Source organism: Oncorhynchus tshawytscha, linkage group LG01 (genome assembly GCF_018296145.1).
Source record: "Oncorhynchus tshawytscha isolate Ot180627B linkage group LG01, Otsh_v2.0, whole genome shotgun sequence".
NCBI classification, from domain to species: domain Eukaryota; kingdom Metazoa; phylum Chordata; class Actinopteri; order Salmoniformes; family Salmonidae; genus Oncorhynchus; species Oncorhynchus tshawytscha.
In genome coordinates this window covers 53,714,772-53,737,052 of record NC_056429.1, presented here as the reverse complement: position 1 = coordinate 53,737,052, position 22,281 = coordinate 53,714,772, and the positions used below count along the sequence as shown (strand labels likewise).

General features: G+C 42.9%; 1 protein-coding gene across 6 annotated transcripts in view; it reads right to left on the bottom strand.

Moving 5' to 3' along the window:
• Positions 1-22,281, bottom strand: part of LOC112253140 (tetratricopeptide repeat protein 7A-like) — a 51,879-nt gene that overhangs the window by 16,753 nt on the left and 12,845 nt on the right. For 4 of the 6 annotated variants that reach the window (XM_042323110.1, XM_042323102.1, XM_042323105.1 and 1 more), the window contains exons 3-16: positions 21,601-21,764; positions 21,143-21,311; positions 11,125-11,255; positions 10,869-10,996; positions 10,079-10,157; positions 9,787-9,956; positions 8,732-8,795; positions 8,059-8,196; positions 7,450-7,533; positions 6,680-6,784; positions 3,629-3,746; positions 3,212-3,269; positions 2,708-2,780; positions 2,403-2,563 (exon numbers count right to left, since the gene is read on the bottom strand). In XM_042323110.1, coding sequence (XP_042179044.1) covers positions 2,403-2,563; positions 2,708-2,780; positions 3,212-3,269; positions 3,629-3,746; positions 6,680-6,784; positions 7,450-7,533; positions 8,059-8,196; positions 8,732-8,795; positions 9,787-9,956; positions 10,079-10,157; positions 10,869-10,996; positions 11,125-11,255; positions 21,143-21,311; positions 21,601-21,764 — 1,642 coding nt within the window. The remainder of the gene's footprint in view (positions 1-2,402; positions 2,564-2,707; positions 2,781-3,211; positions 3,270-3,628; positions 3,747-6,679; positions 6,785-7,449; positions 7,534-8,058; positions 8,197-8,731; positions 8,796-9,786; positions 9,957-10,078; positions 10,158-10,868; positions 10,997-11,124; positions 11,256-21,142; positions 21,312-21,600; positions 21,765-22,281) is intronic. The other 2 variants (XM_042323103.1, XM_042323111.1) reach the window with 1 other exon arrangement.

The following is a 22,281-nucleotide window of genomic DNA, read 5'->3' as shown; positions in this document are numbered from 1 at the left end:
GGGTCAGTCAAATGTCTCTATGGAGAAGGAATGTGTCTGCATATGCATATGAGGGAGAGAAATCCCTAGAATATAAGCTTTAAATGATACATATATATACATATGCAATACCAGTCAAAAGTTTGGACACACCTACTCATTCAAGGATTTTTCTTTATTTTTACTATTTTCTACATTGTAGAATAATTGTGAAGACATCTAAACTATGAAATAACACATAAGGAATTATGTTGTAACCAAAAAAGTGTTAAACAAATCAAAATATATATTTATATTTTAGATTCTTCAAAGTAGCCACCCTGTGCCTTGATAGATTTGCACACTCTTGGCATTCTCTCAACCAGCTTCATGAGGACTGCTTTTCCAACAGTCTTGAAGGAGTTCCCACATATGCTGAGCACTTGTTGGCTGATTTTCCTTCAATCTGCGGTCCAACTCATCCCAAACCATCTCAATTGGGTTGAGGTTCGTGTGATTGTGGAGGCCAGGTCATCTGATGCAGCACTCCATCACTCTCCTTCTTGGTCAAATAGCCCTTACACAGCCTAGAGTTGTGTTTTGCGTAATTGTCCTGCTGAAAAACAAATGATACTCCCACTAAGCGCAAACCAGATGGGATGGCGTATCGCTAGTGTCACCAGCAAAGCACCCCAACACCATCACACCTCCTCCTCCATGCTTCATGGTGGGAACCACACGTGCAGAGATCATCCGTTCACCTACTCTGCATCTCACAAAGACAAGGCGGTTGGAACCAAAAATCACAAATTTGAACTCATCAGACCAAAGGACAGATATCCACTGGCCTAATGTACATTGCTCGTGTTTCTTAGCCCAAGCAAGTCTCTTCTTATTATTGGTGTCCTTTAGTAGGCATTTTGCCTTCTGGTAGGCCGTCATTGTAAATAAGAATTTGTTCTTAACTGACTTGCCTAGTTAAATAAAGGTTCAATTTAAAAAATACAAATAAATAGTTGTGATTTCTTTGAAGCAATTCGACCATGAAGGCCTGATTCACGCAGTCTCCTCTGAACAGTTGATTTTGAGATGTGTCTGATACTTGAACTCTGTGAAGCATTTCTTTGGGCTGCAATTTCTGAGGCTGGTAACTCTAATGAACTTATCCTCTGCAGCAAAGGTAACTCGGGGTCTTCCTTTTCTGTGGCGGTCCTCATGAGAGCCAGTTTCATCATAGTGCTTGATGGTTTTTGCGACTGCACTTGAAGAAACTTCAAAGTTCTTGACATTTTCCGGATTAACTGACCTTCATGTCTTAAAGCAATGATGTACTGTTGTTTATCTTTGCTTATTTGAGTTGTTCTTGCCATAATATGGACTTGGACTTTTACCAAATAGGGCATTCTTCTGTATACCACCCATACCTTGTCACAACACAACTGAATGGCTCAAAATTCCACAATTCAACTTTTAACAAGGCACACCTGTTAATTGAAATGCATTCCAGGTGACTACCTCATGAATCTGGTTGAGAGAATGCCAAGAGTGTGTAAAACTGTTATCAAGGCAAAGGGTGTGTACTTTGAAGAATCTCAAATATAAAACATATTTTGATTTGTTTAACACTTTTCTGGTTACTACATGATTTCATAGGTTTTATTTCATAGTTTTGATGTCTTCACTATTATTCTACAATGTAGAAAATAGTTTTTTATTTTTTTTATTTTAAACCCTGGAATGAGTAGGTGTGCCCAAACCTTTGACTGGTACTGTAGATTTTTTATATATATAGCTACAAATACGATATAAATGCAACAATGTTTGATTCGCTCTGTCCTTCTCTTTCTCCATATCTCCTTATTTATCTGTCTCTATATCACATTAATTTACCGCTATCTATTTTCACTGTACCCCTCTCTTCTTGACACCATAGAGACCAACACTGACCCCAAATGGTCGTGCTGTGAAGAACATGTGTCTTAGATCATTATTGCAGACTCTAGGGTGAGGTAGCACTGCGAAATACTCAAAATAGCACGTGGCTTTCAAATATGCATACTCTTCTTATAGCAAGGCAACACTGTGGCATGGGCCAATTGCATGATCGACTAATAATGTGTGTCTGTGGTTTTTCATTACTGCATAATGTTGTCTGCTTCTCAGAGAGAGGGAGTACTGCAACTCCAACCTACATGGAAGAGTTGGGGTCAGTGCGGCAGTGTGAAAAGGGTAAGGGTGTATGAGGGTAGACTCCTCAGCGCAGTGCGGATGCCCGGTCTGGCACATCTAAATAAGGCGTGTGTGTGGCTCTGGTGAGGAGCTCAGACACCCTATCCCCACATAGAGGTCTGGGCCTGGGCCTCCAGAGCACCCGGCTGGGTGACACACACCAGTTAGGCTCTCTCACCCCCCCACACACACACAGTTCCATAATGGCGACCTACTTGAAGTTCTCAGGATGTTGGCTGAGCGCTAGTGTGAGGGTTTCGAGGGCATGTTGGTGGTGTTTCTGGGCACTAAGCAGAAGGGTCAGTAGGTGGAGGGAGTGCAGGTCGTCCCCACGCAGAGACAGAGCCACCTGCAGGGGATCCATGGCAGCTGCCACCTGCTCACACACATACCCACAGTGAATGGGGAGAGGAGAAACCGAAGGACAAGAGATGCAGAAGATCCAAGATGGAGAGCCACTATGAGGAGCCGTAATGGTGTGTGTACTACAGTATATGTGTGTGTGGCAGTGCTGACTGACCTGGCGTACAAGAGCCAGCTGGAGAGACAGGTAGAGAGCAATCTTAGCATCATGGGGATCCAGTGCATGGGCTCTTCAGAGGAGAGAGATCACACTCAATGACAATGCAGAATAACACACAAACTGTAGTGTACGCTAACTATAAAAACAAACACACAGGTTAAGACCAACCTAGATTGACAGAGTGGCCTTGTGGTTAGATTGTCCACCCTGAGATTGGAAGGTTGGGAGTTTGATCCCCGGCTGAGTCACACAAAAGACTGTAAAAATGGGACCCGATGTGTCTCTGCTTGATTAAGGAGATCTGATTAAGGAGATAGATTCGGGGTAAGGCCCTGTGATAGACTAGCGTCCTTTCCAGGGGGTGTACTTGTACATAAAGCTGCCTCGCGCTACAGGAACAGGAGACGGGCTCCTGCTCCTATGAGCCGTTCTGAATTGCACAAGCCAAGCCTCGTGGCAAAGGATACTTACTTAGACTGACAGAGAGAGGTTGGTACGTACTTATGCAGATTTTGCAGTGCTCGTCTGTTGAACCCATCCCGATCAGCTTTCAGAGTGGCTGGAGAGAGATTAGGTACAGATGGACAAATCCATCAGTGGAAAACAAGGCATTTTGGGCGACATTTTCATGGTGGATTATAATGAGGTTTACGGTATTTATCGCACAGTTCTGTATCCTGAAAATATTAGCCGCCCTTTGTGAGTACCAACTCATATTCATTCCTACACAATTCACCTCTGAATGAAATACTGCACAGGCGATGGGGAAGGCCAATTAATGAAAGTGTGGATTATCAGGACAAGTGAGTTCCGTGGGTTCTCTCAATGGCGGATTCCCGGTGAATCGGGACAAGGGCCACCGTTTGTTAGAGGAAACCAATCCTGCCTCGTAGAGCAGCTCATAGTGGTGTCTCTTACCGTCAGAGGCCTGCAGACTGCAGCACAGCCCCACAGTCAGGTACGCACGGGACAGGAACTCTGCAGCCTCCTCTCCCATGGACACCACACTCTGAGACAGGGCCTCAGCCTCCTCCAGCTATCACACACAGATACACGCAAAGATAACAGTCCGATAAGGGTATGGGTCTAGTCTGCTGAAGTACTTACTAACCTTGTGAGCTCAACTGTGGAATCAAGGGTTTAAAGGCATATTCAGTTGGTTTCGGATTGTCTTGTTTAGTGAGCTTTTGTGTTTGCATAGTATAGAGCGTTTGTATAGTCTGAAGGGCTGTATCGTGGGCAGTGTGTGGTTAGTTTAAGGACACTGTAGATTCAAGTGAAGAACAGCGCACTAGAGTCCCCCGTGTGGCTGAGCTGGGACGAGGTAAAACTGTGTCACTCAGTGTGAGGTATGGGGAGGGGTCGGTGAATTGCCTTTGACACGGTGCCAGCAGGACAGCTGCTTAGACTCTCCCTGACTGCCCCCCCTCCCCTTTACTCTCTCTTTCTATCTCTCCCCTCCCTCATCATCCTCCTCCTCATTCTCTATCCCTCTCTTTCTCAGAATACAGACACTATCAACAAAGTTCCATACAATAGAAAGAAAGAGAGCCATTATGTTATTATGGGATATATGCATTTGAATTGAGTTCCTTTTTGACAGTGTCCATTTTGATTTAAACAAAAGATATTTGCCCATGGAAATGGCTAAATATTTAGGAGATAAAAGTGCTCCTTTATTCAAGAGCATGTTGTGTCTCTACCGATGGCGGGCACAACACAAATGACCCAACTCAGATGATGTCAAATTAGGATCTAAGCTACAACATATGCGAATATGAAACAAAACGGAGTTGACACGTTTTTAGATAACGTTTAACGTTTAATGACAAATGTCACCAAAAAATATAATAAGACATTTAAAATAGTTTGACAACCCTGTTTGTAAGCTTTTAAATAATGTTAATCAACAGTTTGTTTATATTTTCCAGTGATTCATTTTTGTAATTTTTTTTATTGTTTAATACTAACATAAGATTATTCAAATATGCATTATTAAATGCTCCAGGGGTAGCATGTTTTTCTAGATTTAGAACATAAAACATGTAAAAAGCAAACATTATGCTTTAGGTCTGGCAAAAGCAAATACTTCAAAAGTTTAAGCATACTGTTGTAGAACAGTGTTATAAAAAAAATTCTCTGAATATTTACAAAAAAATCATTCTTAAGGGGGTTAGCCATCCGTGACGGAATTGACAAGCCACTGACAGAGTTGACAGCAGATACTCAAAACAGACATATTTTTGCCTCTAAAAATACAAGTTCAATACAAACATTTGTAAGATATGGAAAACGATTCATTTGAAAATCTCCAATAAAAACATAACTATTCTAATAGAACTTTTAGCAGGCAGTGTCTACCAGAGTTGTTGCCAGAGAACTTAATGTTCATTTCTCTACCATAAGCCGCCTTCAACATCGTTTTATAGAACTTGGTAGTACATCCAACTGGCCTCACAACAGCAGACCACGTGTAAACCACGGCAGCACAGGACTTCCACATCTGGCTTCTTCACCTGCGGGACCATCTGAGACCAGCCACCTGCACAGCTGATGAAACTGTGAGTTTGCACAACCGAGGAATTTCTGCACAAACGGTCAGAAACCGTCTCAGGAAGCTCATCTGCGTGCTCGTCATCCTCACCAGGGTCTTGACCTGACTGCAGTTTGGCATCGTAACCGACTTCAGTGGACAAAATGCTCACCTTCGATGGCCACTGGCACACTGGAGAAGTGTGCTCTTCAAATCAAATCAAATTGTATTGGTCACATACACCTGGTTAGCAGATGTTAATGCGAGTGTAGCAAAATGCTTGTGCTTCATGGATACATCTCAGTTTCAACTGTACTGGGCAGACAGCGTGTATGGCGTCGTGTGGGCGAGTGGTTTTCTGATGTCAATGTTGTGAACGGAGTACCCCATGGTGGCAGTGGGGTCATGGTACAACGAACACAATTGCATTTTTATCGATGGCAATTTGAATGCACAGAGATACCGTGACAAGATCCTGAGGCCCATTGTCGTGTCATTCATCCTCCGCCATCACCTCATGTTTCAGCATGATAATGCCCAGCCCCACGTTGCAAGGATCTGTACATTATTACTGGAAGCTGAAAATGTGCCAGACTTGTCACCCATTGAGCACGTTTGGGATGCTCTGGATCGACGTGTAAGACAGCTTGTTCCAGTTCCCGCCAATATCCAGCAACTTTGCACAGCCACTCTATTCCCAGTCATGTAATAGGGCCTAATTAGCGCCTAATTTATTTATTTCAATTGATTGATTTCCTAATATGAACTGTAACTCAGTAAAATCTTAGAAATTGTTGCATGTTGCGTTTATATTTTTGTTCAGTGTAATAATATTGAAAACATTTGAAAAATTCTGAAAAAAAATATTTCCCTTATTAAACTCCCTAAATGTAATTTTTACAATCAAATAATGCAACAAAAATCATATATATTTCTTTCAAAAATAAAAAATAACATTCCACAGTCAGACACAAATCCCTATTGGTCACTCCACTCCTACCAACTAGGGGTCAAAGACCCTCGAATGACTCTAGTCCCAAAGTCCCAGACTCCCAGATAATACAGTGCAAATGTGTAGTTCCATGGTCAAGATGTGTGTAATGTGTTGCTCTTTGGTCCCATAGTATCCTATTGTGATTGTAAGGCTGTAAGCTCCTTAGTCTCCCTAGCCACATCTGATCTCTAGCCCCTCTGTTGCCATGCCACCATGCGTCTCCTAATCCTACACTTCCCCCCTCCTGGATCAACAACAGGCCCGGCATTGCTAGGCTGGTTATCACAGTGGTTGGGGCGGAGGTGGGCGTTCGTGTGGAGCGCGGTTATGTAATAATGGTTGCGGCGATTCTGAATGGTGACCGACGGCCCGTATGGATGGTAAGCATAGCATGTCGTGTAAAGGTATCGTGAAATAGAGAGAGACTGTGTGTGTCATTCACCCAGTGCAGTTGGCCGATGCAGACTTTGGCGGCCAACATGGGCAGTGAGGGGTCCTCGGGTCTCATCCTGGCACACTCCTTGAGCACAGACACGGCGCCCACACCCTGTAAAACACAGGCACACAGGCATGGTCACTGACACGTCGAGAAAAGTCGTCTCACACACACACACACACACACACACACACACACACACACACACACACACACTCTCCTACAGTGTAGACAGAGACAATCTAGTCTGCTGATATAACAGGAGCATAGATCACGTGCATATTTACTTTCCGTATAGAATAACACAGAAAGGGAGTCATATAGGTCATTTATCAATGCACTACACACACACACACACACACACACTCTCTCGCTCCCTAACACACACAGCTGGCCCTAAATAGAAGCAGATCCGACGACACTGAGCCCCCCCCCCCATCCTTATAGGGAGCAGCCTATTTCCAGAGTTCTGCATTGATCTGCGGTGTCACCTCATCCTGCAGGCAGCTAGGCCGGGGAGGAGATCAATTTTCCTGTTTCACTCGGGGCGGTTCCAGATCTTTCTATCTGTCACACTCCTCATCTCTCGTCATCACTCAGTCCTTCTGGTTCACGCATTCCACTGACTAACGCACACACAACCTCACAGCAACATTTAGAGGATGAGTGATTACATATGCTTGCGAGCAGGTAGTAGTGCCAGATTAGAGTAGGATAGTGTGTGTGTGTGTGTGTGTGTGTGTGTGTGTGTGTGTGTGTGTGCGCGATGAGCTCACCTTTCCACATGCCATGAGTGACAAGCCCAACTGGTGCCAGAGGTGGAACTCATTAAATGAGAACTTCATGGCCCGTTCCAGACACTGGAGGACACACACACGCATTTGAGATATCAACCCACATTGCTGAAGGAGAGTGAGGTTGAAGGTTGAGGGTTAGATGCTCATTTGACTAGGGGCCCACGCCATGACACCTATGAGAGGAACGACGTCAGTCAGGCAGACAGACATAACCAGCGACGTGTTGTTAGCAGGACTAGTGGTGCCCTGCATGGGCCCCAACACGTGAGAGGGTTCACCTGTCTGGCCTAGTGAGGCTCACTCTCATTCGCCTGGAGAAAAAAACGCTGCCAACCTGAACGTAAAGAGAGAGAAGCCTGGGTAAGCTAGAGAGAAAGAGAGAGAGAATAAGGAGAGGAATAGAGAAATAGGGTGAGAGAGACAGAGATTCTCTTAGAGAAAGAGCGAGAGAGTCCCTAAACCTGCTCGAAAGTGTACGACACAACAAGGGCATGAAACAGTTGACAGAGGCAAAGCTTTCCCTTCACACTGTGTAGCTAGTTAGGTTTCAGTACTTTGGCCTCCAGTGTTTTTTCGAGGCAGGCTTACCTCAGACAGCATGGCATACTGCCCCCTCCTGGCCATGCCGATGCTCAGCAGGTCGTAGACAGAGGTGGCGTCCTGCAGACTGGTCTCCCGCTCCTCCCTATGGTCGGGGGCTCGGCTGATGACTGCGTCTCCGCTGGCCTATAGGGGGCGGGGGGGGGGTCACATAGCTGTCTAGGATCCGATTCATACCAAGGCTGTTGCGGCAGAAGGCCTATGAAGTGGCTTAATCTGCTGGTGTCCTTTCCTTCACCTGTATAGACAGGACTAGCGAAAGCCAGCCTAACTCCTGTCAATACGTTTTGAGATCAACGTAGAATCTACGTACTGCACATTGTAGATGAAGGGGAGGGCACAAGAATATCCACAGGAATGTCTAATCAACACATGTCAAGGTAAACATAGCAATTTCAGTAATAGATATAGACTCAGGGGGGGAAAAGAGAGGGAGGGAGAGATACTGTCCATCGAAGTGATGGGTGGGAGGAATGGGAAAAGTGCCAGTGAAAAAGGAGAGGGACCAAGGAAGTTGGCTCTCTCAGGTATCTCTCATGTGCAGGCACATACACATGTACCAAACGTGTACACACGTACGTACGTGCACGCACACATTTGTGAGAGAGAGACAGACAGACAGACAGACAGAGCGAGAGAGAGAGAGGGAGGGCTGTCTCACCGTAGACTCTGTGATGAGCAGCAGGAGCACGGCCTCCTCAACCACGTCCTGGGGACAGAAGACGCTGCAGGGAAACACAGGAAACGGGAGCAGGAAGTGACACGTCACGCAACTGCCCCACGCCGTGGCTAGATCGCAGGGAGCGTCCTGTTTCTACTTCACCTGCTCTGGTGATATAACACAACCCGCCGACCAACCCGACAGTACCACAGTACACCACTCTCTCAGGTGTCTCTCACGCGTATAGTGTACACGTTTGTGCATGTGCTCATCTTAACTGCCCTCTGGCTGAGCCCATGATGTACCAACTAAAGATACAATTGCAAGATACTGTCAGGGCACTTCTAAACAAGTAACCCATGACAACAAATCTGCAATTGATTTCCCTGAGTGCATTCTCACTCGTGCATGTTGTCTGGGGTGAAGGGTTTGATATCGTCTTGAGGATAGCGCAGACCCATAAGATCCTATCGTAGAGATGGCGGAACGGCCAAAGGTAGGTCCCCGACAAAGCCTTTGAAGTTCGACAATTTGCATGGGAGACGTAGCCGAATAGAAATGGTCTCGGTGCGACATCTTGGAGCCTTGGGGGGGGGGGGAAAGGCAATGGAAGTGTGAATGCAATGTACAGTACGTGTGCTTCTATAGGAGAGGTGGCTGAAGTATACCGTTGATCGCCGAGCACTATAGTAGCATGGATAAACGCCTTAGCCGCAGAGCTCCTAGCCAATACGAGGTCAGAACAAGTTATGGTCCATGTGTGGGTTTTGTATGAATGGAACAGTGGACGCCTCGGCCTCTAGGGAGGCCTGTCTTTGACCTTATTGATGCTCTGGGGCTATTTAAGCTCAACGGTTCAGTAGGAGTACACACAACCTCACTGTAGGGGAATGTGAGCTAATCTCTCAAGCCAGTGCTAATGTTGAATGGGGATTGAGTAATACCAGTGGATTAATGGGACTACACATGTATAGAAAAGAAAAGAGAGGGGAGAGAAAGGGAGAGAGAGAGAGAGAGAGTGGAAGGAAGGAAGGAAAGAAGTAGGAGATATCGACCTGTCAGTACTGTAGCGTTGGGGTGGTTTGGGAGAGGGGTACATGGCATCCTTTGGGCCGGCGTTCCCTTCTCTCTGCAGCCAGGCGGAGGGTGGGAGAGACATGGGCGCCCAGTAGCTGTCCTCACTCACCGAGCTCAGCAACACCTCAGCTAGCTTCCGCGCTGCAGCCTATGAGACACGTTTAACGTACCGTAACGCCACAGAACACGACTAGGATTTAACTAGAGCCAGGACCGTTTTCCTGACTTAGTCAAGTCGCGTCGTCGTAAACATAAAATACACATTCTCACCTTCCTGAAGCTCTGGGAGCCTCGAGACTCCACCACCCTGAGGACCCTGCGCAGCTGGTGGGCTCCCTGGGCCAGGTGCCTGACAGACAGACAGACAGACGCGTCAATGAAACAAGTCAAACAGCTGAGCTGACAGCGACAAAGGCCTCGCAAAGTGAGAATGATGTCGAACGGGGATTGAGACATGTCAGCGGATTGATGCCCTTTTCTTCTCTCTGAAGAAAATGGCGCCGACAGATAGGGCAGCCGTGCTCCTAGCTCCTAGGCAACTTTGCAGTACATTAACAGAATATGCAGACAATTAGGACAACACAGATAACATAACATGAAAAGAAACAGGTGAGTATGACACAGTCCCAACAGACATACCAGTGAGCGAGGTGAGAGTGATGGACTAAACACGTGGGTATTATACGGGTAAGGATGAGAGGAGAGTGAGATATCATATGGGTAGATCTAAGACAGCATCAGTCCCATTCTGTTCCTACATTGTTAATCATCCCTTCAAATCTGTGATAGGGATAAATAGTGTTTTCGCACACATGTCCACCTGTTCTCAAGCCTGGGGGGGTGAAGGTTATTCAGAGCGGTTCCACCTAAGTATAAATGAGTGGAGCTCAATCGTGCCACCACAAGCAATAACTCTGTCCTATCTGAGGTGCAATACTGACACCTACTGGTCGAAAACAAAAGTGCCACTCGCTGTTGCTGAAATCACAATGCACTGTTCCAGAGCGGATGAGGGGAAGCCTCCACCATCTTTGACTGCTCTACTGGGCCATTGACTCACCCCCTATGCAGCAGGCACAGGTATGCACTCTGTAGAGCCGCCTGCTGGAAGAAGCCCAGGTCAATGTCCAGTGGTAGAGGGACCAAACCGGTCTTAGCTGCTTTAGAACTAGGGTTGACCACCATCTGCTAACACAACAGTAAAAACCTCCGTTAGTAAACACATACACCAAGTAGTTTTGTGCTGCTTTTCATCAGGAAATAACATGTATTATCTGCAATGGGGGTAGAAACACCTAACAAAAACACACACACACCTTGTCGAGTTCTTGCAGGTAAACGAGAGAGGTGTCACAGGCCCTCAGGTAGCAGGAAAGACATTCCTCCTCTCTCTCAGACAGACGGACACGGGAGGCAGCTGACACTGCCTGGTGGTCCAGGGACAGACCTGAGAGATAGGGAGAGAGGGAGAGATAGAGAGAGAGCGAAAGAGAGTCAGACAGAAAGAGAGAGACAGCGAGAGAGACAGAGAAAAATAAAGAAATAACGTTTTTTAGTTAGGTGATGCATTTGACACTGAAAACAAATACTGTTGCTGGTAGGAAGACGCCAGTTTGTTTAGTGTGGATAATGTGACATTTCGAGACAGTCAGTAGATGGCTGGAGGGGGAATGTGGTTATTGGCATAAATAAATAGTGAGAGGAGACCTCCAGGACTGCAGGGCGGTAGGGACGACAAGACCAGACGCCAGCCTTAATCAAATAAGGAGCAGCTGCCAATAGACAATATCTCATCTAACAAATATTCCTATCACATAACATTCCATAAACAATATCATGGAAACTTTGTAAAGATGCTGAGAAACTATGCAATGTCAAACCCTTTACATAGTTGAGTGATTCCCATCAGGTCTTCTCTCTCTTAAGCATTCTTTATTTTGAACATATTGGCTTGACTCTAGTATTATTCTACTAACATTACTTATAGTCCATTATGGTTTATTAAAAATGGTAGACCTCAACAAGGCTATTTCATGAATTCTTCCCTTCAATTTAAGTAGCAGACACTGTGATGACGTCAATGTGTCAATGGCCAGGAAGCAATGACTCTTTGAATGTAATGAATCTCATGATGATGAGTGATGCTTATCAAACACAATTACCCAGACATGGACCAGCAGTGTGCTGTGACAATGGACAATGCCCTCTGTTTAACTGTGTGTGTGCAAGTGGAAACCATCCTCACCACAAATTCTGATGACAGATACTCACTACCCTAGGAACAAAATCTGATTAGTTCCAGACCAACTATATATAAAGGGTTCCCTAGAGCAGTGTTTCCCAACTCCGGTCCTCAAGTACCCACAACCATACACATTGTTGTTGTATACCCGTACAAACACCTCATTCAACTCATCTTACAGTAATTCTGTCCTCAGGACCCCAAGGGGTGCAAGTTCTGGATTTTGCCCTAACACTGCACAGCTGATTCTAATAATTAAAGATGAATGATTACTTGATTATTTGAATCAGCTGTGTAGTGCTAGGGGAAAAAACTAACAGTTCACCCTTTGGAGTCGCTAAGACTGAGTTGCGGAGACACTGCCAAGGGCTTGATGATTAGTTGACAAGTTGAATCCGGTGTGCTTGTCTGGGGCTACAAAAAAAAAAAGTGTATACTGTTGGGGGTACCCGAGGACTGGAGATGGTAAACACTGCTCTAGAGACAGCTTCATTGAATTACTTAGACTAAATTCTGAATAGGCTCCCATTATATTTGTAACCACTGCTGAAACCAGGAACTGATTTGGGTTGTGGAACAAACAGACACAAAAACACACAAATAACATGAACTATCCTGTTGCCTAGTCACTTTACCCCAAACTATATGTGTTGTAAATATTTATCTCAATTTCCTCGTATACCTCCACATTGACTCAGTACTGGTACCCCATGTACAGTGGGGCAAAAAAGTATTTAGTCAGCCACCAATTGTGCAAGTTCTCCCACTTAAAAAGATGAGAGAGGCCTGTAATTTTCATCATAGGTACACTTCAACTATAACAGACAAAATGAGAAAAAAAATCCAGAAAATCACATTGTAGGATTTTTAATTAATTTATTTGCAAATTATGGTGGAAAATAAGCATTTGGTCAATAACAAAAGTTTATCTCAATACTTTGTTATATACCCTTTGTTGGCAATGACAGAGGTCAAATGTTTTCTGTAAGTCTTCACGAGGTTTTCACACACTGTTTCTGGTATTTTGGCCCATTCCTCCATGCAGATCTCCTCTAGAGCAGTGATGTTTTGGGGCTGTTGCCGGGCAACACAGACTTTCAACTCCCTCCAAAGATTTTCTATGGGCTTGAGATCTGGAGACTGGCTAGGCCACTTTAGGACCTTGAAATGCTTCTTACGAAGCCACTCCTTCGTTGCCCGGGCGGTGTGTTTGGGATCATTGTCATGCTGAAAGACCCAGCCACGTTTCATCTTCAATGCCCTTGCTGATGGAAGGGGGTTTTCACTCAAAATCTCACGATACATGGCCCCATTCATTCTTTCCTTTACACGGATCAGTCGTCCTGGTCCCTTTGCAGAAAAACAGCCCCAAAGCATGATGTTTCCACCCTCATGCTTCACAGTAGGTATGGTGTTCTTTGGATACAACTCAGCATTCTTTGTCCTCCAAACACGACGAGTTGAGTTTTTACCAAAAAGTTCTATTTTGGTTTCATCTGACCATATGACATTCTCCCAATCTTCTTCTGGATCATCCAAATGCTCTCTAGCAAACTTCAGACGGGCCTGGACATGTACTGGCTTAAGCAGGGGGACACGTCTGGCACTGCAGGATTTGAGTCCCTTGCGGCGTAGTGTGTTACTGATGGTAGGCTTTGTTACTTTGGTCCCAGCTCTCTGCAGGTCATTCACTAGGTCCCCCTGTGTGGTTCTGGGATTTTTGCTCATCGTTCTTGTTATCATTTTGACCCCACGGGGTGAGATCTTGCGTGGAGCCCCAGATCGAGGGAGATTATCAGTGGTCTTGTATGTCTTCCATTTCCTAATAATTGCTCCCACAGTTGATTTCTTCAAACCAAGCTGCTTATCTATTGCAGATTCAGTCTTCCCAGCCTGGTGCAGGTCTACAATTTTGTTTCTGGTGTCCTTTGACAGCTCTTTGGTCTTGGCCATAGTAGAGCTTGGAGTGTGACTGTTTGAGGTTGTGGACAGGTGTCTTTGATACTGATAACAAGTTCAAACAGGTGCCATTAATACAGGTAACGAGTGGAGGACAGAGGAGCCTCTTAAAGAAGAAGTTACAGGTCTATGAGAGCCAGAAATCTTGCTTGTTTGTAGGTGACCAAATGCTTATTTTCCACCATAATTTGCAAATAAATTCATTAAAAACCCTACAATGTGATTTTCAGGAATTTTTTTCTAATTTTGTCTGTCATAGTTGAAGTGTACCTATGATGAAAATTACAGGCCTCTCTCATCTTTTTAAGTGGGAGAACTTGCACAATTGGTGGCTGACTAAATACTTTTTTTGCCCCACTGTATATAGCCAAGTTATTGTTACTCATTATGTATTTATTCCAAGGCAGTTAACCCACTGTTCCCCGGGCGCCGAAAACGTGGATGTCGATTACGGCAGCCCCCCGCATCTGATTCAGAGGGGATGGGTTAAATGGGGAAGACACATTTCAGTTGAATGCATTCAGTTGTAGAACTGACTAGGTGTTCAGCTTTCCCTTTCGTTTCTTTCACAGCCTAAACGAGAAAACTCTCCAGACGGATTGTCGGGCTGTACAGTAGGGGGCTGTTCGTTTGCCGACGGTGCAGTCTGTAATAGGGACCACCGCTGCTGGGCGACTGATGACTCATTTTCATCCGTTTCAACATGTAGAATTTGTTTGCAAATTACAGCCGGCACTCTGCTCAGAAGTGCTAAGTTTCTCTCGGCAGGCAGAAACTCGACAATCCTACCGGTCTGGTCGTGCCTTTAGAGTAAAGACTGAACTGATCTACATTCAAATAAACATACCTGGGGTATGGAGACACTGATCGACATTCATATAAACATACCTGGGGTATGGAGACACTGATCGACAATCATAGAAACATACCTGGGGTATGGAGACACTGATAGACATTCATATAAACATACCTGGGATGTATGGAGAGACTGATATATATTCATATAAACATACCTGGGGTGTATGGAGAGACTGATCTACATTCATATAAACATACCTGGGGTATGGAGACACTGATCTAAATTCATATAAACATACCTGGGGTATGGAGATACTGATCAATATTCATATAAACATACCTGGGGTATGGAGATACTGATCAAATTCACATAAACATAACTGGGGTATGGAGACACTGATCAATATTCATATGAACATATCTGGGGTATGGAGACACTGATCTAAATGCATACAAACATACCTGGGGTATGGAGATACTGATCTAGATTCATATAAACATACCTGGGGTATGGAGATACTGATCTACATTCATATAAACATACATGGGGGGTATGGAGACACTGATCTAAATTCATATAACTGGGGTATGGAGACATTGATCTAAATTCATATAAACATACATGGGGGGTATGGAGACTGATCTAAATTCATATAAAAATACCTGGGGTGTATGGAGGCACTGATCTTTACTCACATAAACATACCTGGGGTATGGAGACTGATCTTTACTCACATAAACATACCTGGGGTATGGAGATACTGATCTATGTTCATATAAACAATCCTGGGGTATGGAGATACTGATCGATATTCATATAAACATACCAGGGCTGTATGGAGAGACTGATATATATTCATATAAACATACCTGCGGTATGGAGATACTGATCAATATTCACATAAACATACCTGGGGTATGGAGACACTGAGCAACATTCATATAAACATACCTGGGGTATGGAGAAACTGATCTATATTCTTATAAACATACCTGGGCTGTATGGAGAGACTGATATATATTCATATAAACATACCTGGGGTATGGAGACACTGATCAATATTCATATGAACATACCTGGGGTATGGAGATACTGATCAATATTCATATGAACATATCTGGGGTATGGAGACACTGATCAATATTCATATGAACATACCTGGGGTATGGAGATACTGATCTATATTCATACAAACATACCTGGGGTATGGAGATACTGATCTATATTCATACAAACATACCTGGGGTATGGAGATACTGATCAATATTCATACAAACATACCTGGGGTATGGAGCCATTGATCTACATTCATATAAACATACATGGGGGTATGGAGACACTGATCTAAATTCATATAAACATACCTGGGGTATGGAGACATTCATCTAAATTCATATAAACATACCTGGGGTATGGAGACATTGATATAAATTCCTATAAACATACCTGGGGTATGGAGAGACAGATATATATTCATATAAACATATCTGGGGTATGGGGACATTGATCTAAATTCATATAAACATACATGGGGTGTATGGAGAGACTGATCTATATTCATATAAACATACCTGGGGTGTATGGAGGCACTGATCATTACTCACATAAACATACCTGGGGTATGGAGATACTGATCTATGTTCATATAAACAATCCTGGGGTATGGAGATACTGATCGATATTCATATAAACATACCAGGGCTGTATGGAGAGACTGATATATATTCATATAAACATACCTGGGCTGTATGGAGAGACTGATATATATTCATATAAACATACCTGTGGTATGGAGATAATGATCAATATTCACATAAACATACCTGGGGTATGGAGACACTGAGCAACATTCATATAAACATACCTGGGGTATGGAGACACTGATCGATATTCATATACACATACCTGGAGTGTATGGAGAGAATGATATATATTTATATAAACATACCTGGGGTATGGAGACACTGATCAATATTCATATGAACATACCTGGGGTATGGAGATACTGATCAATATTCATATACACATACCTGGAGTGTATGGAGAGAATGATATATATTCATATAAACATACCTGGGCTGTATGGAGAGACTGATATATATTCATATAAACATACCTGTGGTATGGAGATAATGATCAATATTCACATGAACATACCTGGGGTATGGAGATACTGATCAATATTCATATGAACATACCTGGGGTATGGAGATACTGATCTATATTCATACAAACATACCTGGGGTATGGAGATACTGATCTATATTCATACAAACATACCTGGGGTATGGAGATACTGATCAATATTCATACAAACATACCTGGGGTATGGAGAGAATGATATATATTCACATAAACATACCTGGGGGGTATGGAGACTGATCTTTACTCACATAAACATACCTGGGGTATGGAGACATTGATCTAAATTCATATAAACATACATGGGGTGTATGAAGATACTGATCTATATTCATATAAACATACCTGGGGTAAGGAGACACTGATCAATATTCATATGAACATAACTGGGGTATAGAGATACTGACCAATATTCATATGAACATACCTGGGGTATGGAGACACTGATCAATATTCATATGAACATACCTGGGGTATAGAGATACTGACCAATATTCATATAAACATATCTGGGGTATGGAGCCACTGATCTATATTCATATAAACATACCTGGGGTGTATGGAGACACTGATCTATATTCATATAAACATACCTGGGGTGTATGGAGAGACTGATCTACATTCATATAAACATACCTGGGGTGTATGGAGTGACTGATCTATATTCATATAAACATACCTGGGGTGTATGGAGACACTGATCTATATTCATATAAACATACCTGGGGTGTATGGAGACACTGATCTATATTCATATAAACATAAATGGGGTGTATGTAGAGACTGATCTATATTCATATAAACATACCTGGGGTATGGAGACACTGATCTACATTCATATAAACATACCTGGGGTGTATGGAGACACTGATCTATATTCATATAAACATACCTGGGGTGTATGGAGACACTGATCTATATTCATATAAACATAAATGGGGTGTATGGAGAGACTGATCTATATTCATATAAACATACCTGGGGTATGGAGATACTGATCAATATTCATATAAACATACCTGGGGTATGGAGACACTGATCTACATTCATATAAACATACCTGGGGTATGGAGACACTGATCTTTACTCACATAAATGTATACCTGTGGTATGGAGATACTGATCTATATTCATATAAACATACCTGGGGTATGGAGACACTGATCTAAATTCATATAAACATACCTGGGGTATACTATGGAGACACTGACAAATATTCGTATGAACATACCTTGGGTATGGAGATACTGATCAATATTCATATGAACATACCTGGGGAATGGAGACACTGATCTATATTCATATACACATACCTGGGGTATGGAGACACTGATCTTACTCACATTAATATATACCTGCGGTATGGAGATACTGATATACATTCATATAAACATACCAGGGGTATGGAGACACTGATCAATATTCATATGAACATACCTGGGGTATGGAGATACTGATCAATATTCATATGAACATACCTGGGGTGTATGGAGACACTGATCTATATTCATATAAACATACCTGGGGTGTATGGAGACACTGATCTATATTCATATAAACATAAATGGGGTGTATGTAGAGACTGATCTATATTCATATAAACATACCTGGGGTATGGAGATACTGATCAATATTCATATAAACATACCTGGGGTATGGAGACACTGATCTACATTCATATAAACATACCTGGGGTGTATGGAGACACTGATCTATATTCATATAAACATACCTGGGGTGTATGGAGACACTGATCTATATTCATATAAACATAAATGGGGTGTATGGAGAGACTGATCTATATTCATATAAACATACCTGGGGTATGGAGATACTGATCAATATTCATATAAACATACCTGGGGTATGGAGACACTGATCTTTACTCATAAATGTATACGGTATGGAAACTGATATACATTCCTGGGGTATGGAGACACTGATCAATATTCATATGAACATCTATATTCATATAAACATACCTGGGGTGTATGGAGACACTGATCTATATTCATATAAACATACCTGGGGTGTATGGAGACACTGATCTATATTCATATAAACATACCTGGGGTGTATGGAGAGACTGATCTACATTCATATAAACATACCTGGGGTGTATGGAGTGACTGATCTATATTCATATAAACATACCTGGGGTGTATGGAGACACTGATCTATATTCATATAAACATACCTGGGGTATGGAGACACTGATCTAAATTCATATCTACCTGGGGTATACTTCACTGACAAATAAACATACCTTGGGTATGGGGATCAATATTCATATGAACATATGGAATGGAGACACTGATCTATATTCATATACACATACCTGGGGTATGGAGACACTGATCTTACTCACATTAAATATACCTGGGGTATGGACTGATATACATTCATATAAACATACCAGGGGTATGGAGACACTGATCAATATTCATATGAACATACCTGGGGTATGGAGATACTGATCAATATTCATATGAACATACCTGGGGTATGGAGATACTGATCTATATTCATACAAACATACCTGGGGTATGGAGATACTGATCTATATTCATACAAACATACCTGGGGTATGGAGATACTGATCAATATTCATACAAACATACCTGGGGGGTATGGAGACTGATCTTTACTCACATAAACATACCTGGGGTATGGAGACATTGATCTATATTCATATAAACATACCTGGGGTGTATGGAGATACTGATCTATATTCATATAAACATACCTGGGGTATGGAGACACTGATCAATATTCATATGAACATACCTGGGGTATGGAGACACTGATCTAAATTCATATAAACATACATGGGGTGTATGGAGATACTGATCTATATTCATATAAACATACCTGGGGTATGGAGACACTGATCTAAATTCATATAAACATACATGGGGTGTATGGAGATACTGATCTATATTCATATAAACATACCTGGGGTGTATGGAGACATTGATCTAAATTCATATAAACATACATGGGGTGTATGGAGATACTGATCTATATTCATATAAACATACCTGGGGTATGGAGACACTGATCAATATTCATATGAACATACCTGGGGTATAGAGATACTGACCAATATTCATATAAACATATCTGGGGTATGGAGACACTGATCAATATTCATATAAACATACCTGGGGTATGGAGACACTGATCAATATTCATATAAACATACCTGGGGTATGGAGATACTGATCTACATTCATATAAACATACCTGGGGTATGGAGATACTGATCTACATTCATATAAACATACCTGGGGTATGGAGACACTGATCAAAATCTATATAAACATACCTGGGGTATGGAGATACTGATCAATATTCATATAAACATAACTGGGGTATGGAGATACTGATCTACATTCATATAAAAATACCTGGGGTGTATGGAGATACTGATCTATATTCATATAAACATACCTGGGGTGTGGAGATACTGATCAATATTCATATAAACATACCTGGGGTATGCAGACACTGATCTACATTCATATAAACATACCTGGGGTGAACGGAGATACTGATCTCTCCAACCAAGCAGACGTTTCCCAGTCGCATTTCATTCTAATAATTGTATTCATACAGCCTAGAACGGGCCACTTCTAAACCCATACAAGGTTATAGTCATCACAGGCCTATAATAACTCCTGTCATGGGAGATTAGGAACTAGATCATTAGGTACATTTATGCACAGTGCTGTTCAACTTGAGTGTTTTTCAGGGAAACGTGCCAGTCTACAGGCTTTGGTTTTCTCTTTGTCTAGTTCATCGGAGAGGAAGTAATGCCAGTATGCAAATCATATCTGAGTTCCATGTAATCATAACACTGTACAGATGGAGACTAAAACCAGAGCATACCTGATAGAAATCATCATTTGTAGCTCTGGGCTCGTATTCAAATAGCGTCTCAGAGTTCGAGTGTTGATCTAGGATCAGTTTCGATGTTTGGATTATAATGAATAGATGCTTGAGGAAAACGGGCCCTGGTCATTTGTTTACTTTGTGCATTGAATGTCCATTTAGCATAGATCATAATCAAGTAAAATTTTCAGGTCTCAGAATGTTTAGTCTGTCTACTAAACAAATACCAGACAGATCAAACATCATGTGTTTTCCATATTCCATATCACCCAGTATCTGCCTATGAAAGGATTGGTACCTTTGATGACAAAGGCCTCTGCGAGCAGACGCAGGTGGTAGAGGGGCTGCTCATCCCCCGTCAGCTCATCTATACCCACCCTTGCACACATGCCCTGTGCGTCATGGTAACAGCCCTGGACATAGTGTATTTTGGCCATCAGGAGAAGAGCCTCGTTCAGGTGCCTGGGCTGTGTGGGGACAGACAGACAGACACAGAGAGACACGACACAAGGGCTGTGAGTTTTTGACACAACAATGACAAACGGGTAAGTAAACCAAGGGAAGGCAGCCTGAACCATCATTGTATTGTTAAGACTGTTACTAGAGACTAAGTGAAGAGCGATAGAGAAAACAGGTAAATGTGGAAATAATAGATTCATTGGAAACTTGGTGAGATAAGTTAACGAGATAGAAAGCTGAGTACAATCGGAGGAAGTGTAGAAAGAGGTGACACAAAGGGGAGATGCTCAGACTGACCACCAGCCGTCCCCTGCTCAGAATGGAGTTGAGGTAGCCCTTGGAACGGGACAGTTTGGGCTGGTTGATGTCCGTCAAAGGAGTGGCGTTGCGTAAAAGACTCAGGTTGTCCTGTAGACACTCCTCCAGAAGGGCCTCGGCCAATAACAGCGTCCCGTAGTCATCTGGAGAAGGGCAGAGGGAATTGGGACAGAATTCAGAGTAGTGGAAGGTTAAGTGGACTGAGTGCAGAAGTTGGAAGTTCAAGGTCAGGGGTGAGCAACTTTGGAAGCCAAAATAAACCCAGTCCATCATAGCATCATTTCCCAAAAGCCCCAGGGAGAAGCGAGAAAAAACACCAGTGGTGTCTAAAACTATAGTCACTGGATGGCAATAAAAGTAACTTGTAAACACATTCTGGATTAAGGCTTCCTGTTTGGTCCAGGTCTCACTTCTCTCACTCCTCTCCCGTCTCTGGTGGTGTGTTCTGACGCCAAGTCTGTGACTGGTGTTTATGTTCTGGCATCTCTGACATACTGTAGCCAGTCGTGTTTATGAGACTGTCCCAGTCAAGGTTAATCACTGAAAGGGAGGACCGGGGCTGCAGAAATGTATAATGTGACATGCAGTATGGTGTCTAAACACATAAAACAAATCATTTGGCTCTATAAAACATTAACGACAGTATAACAGCAATGTGTT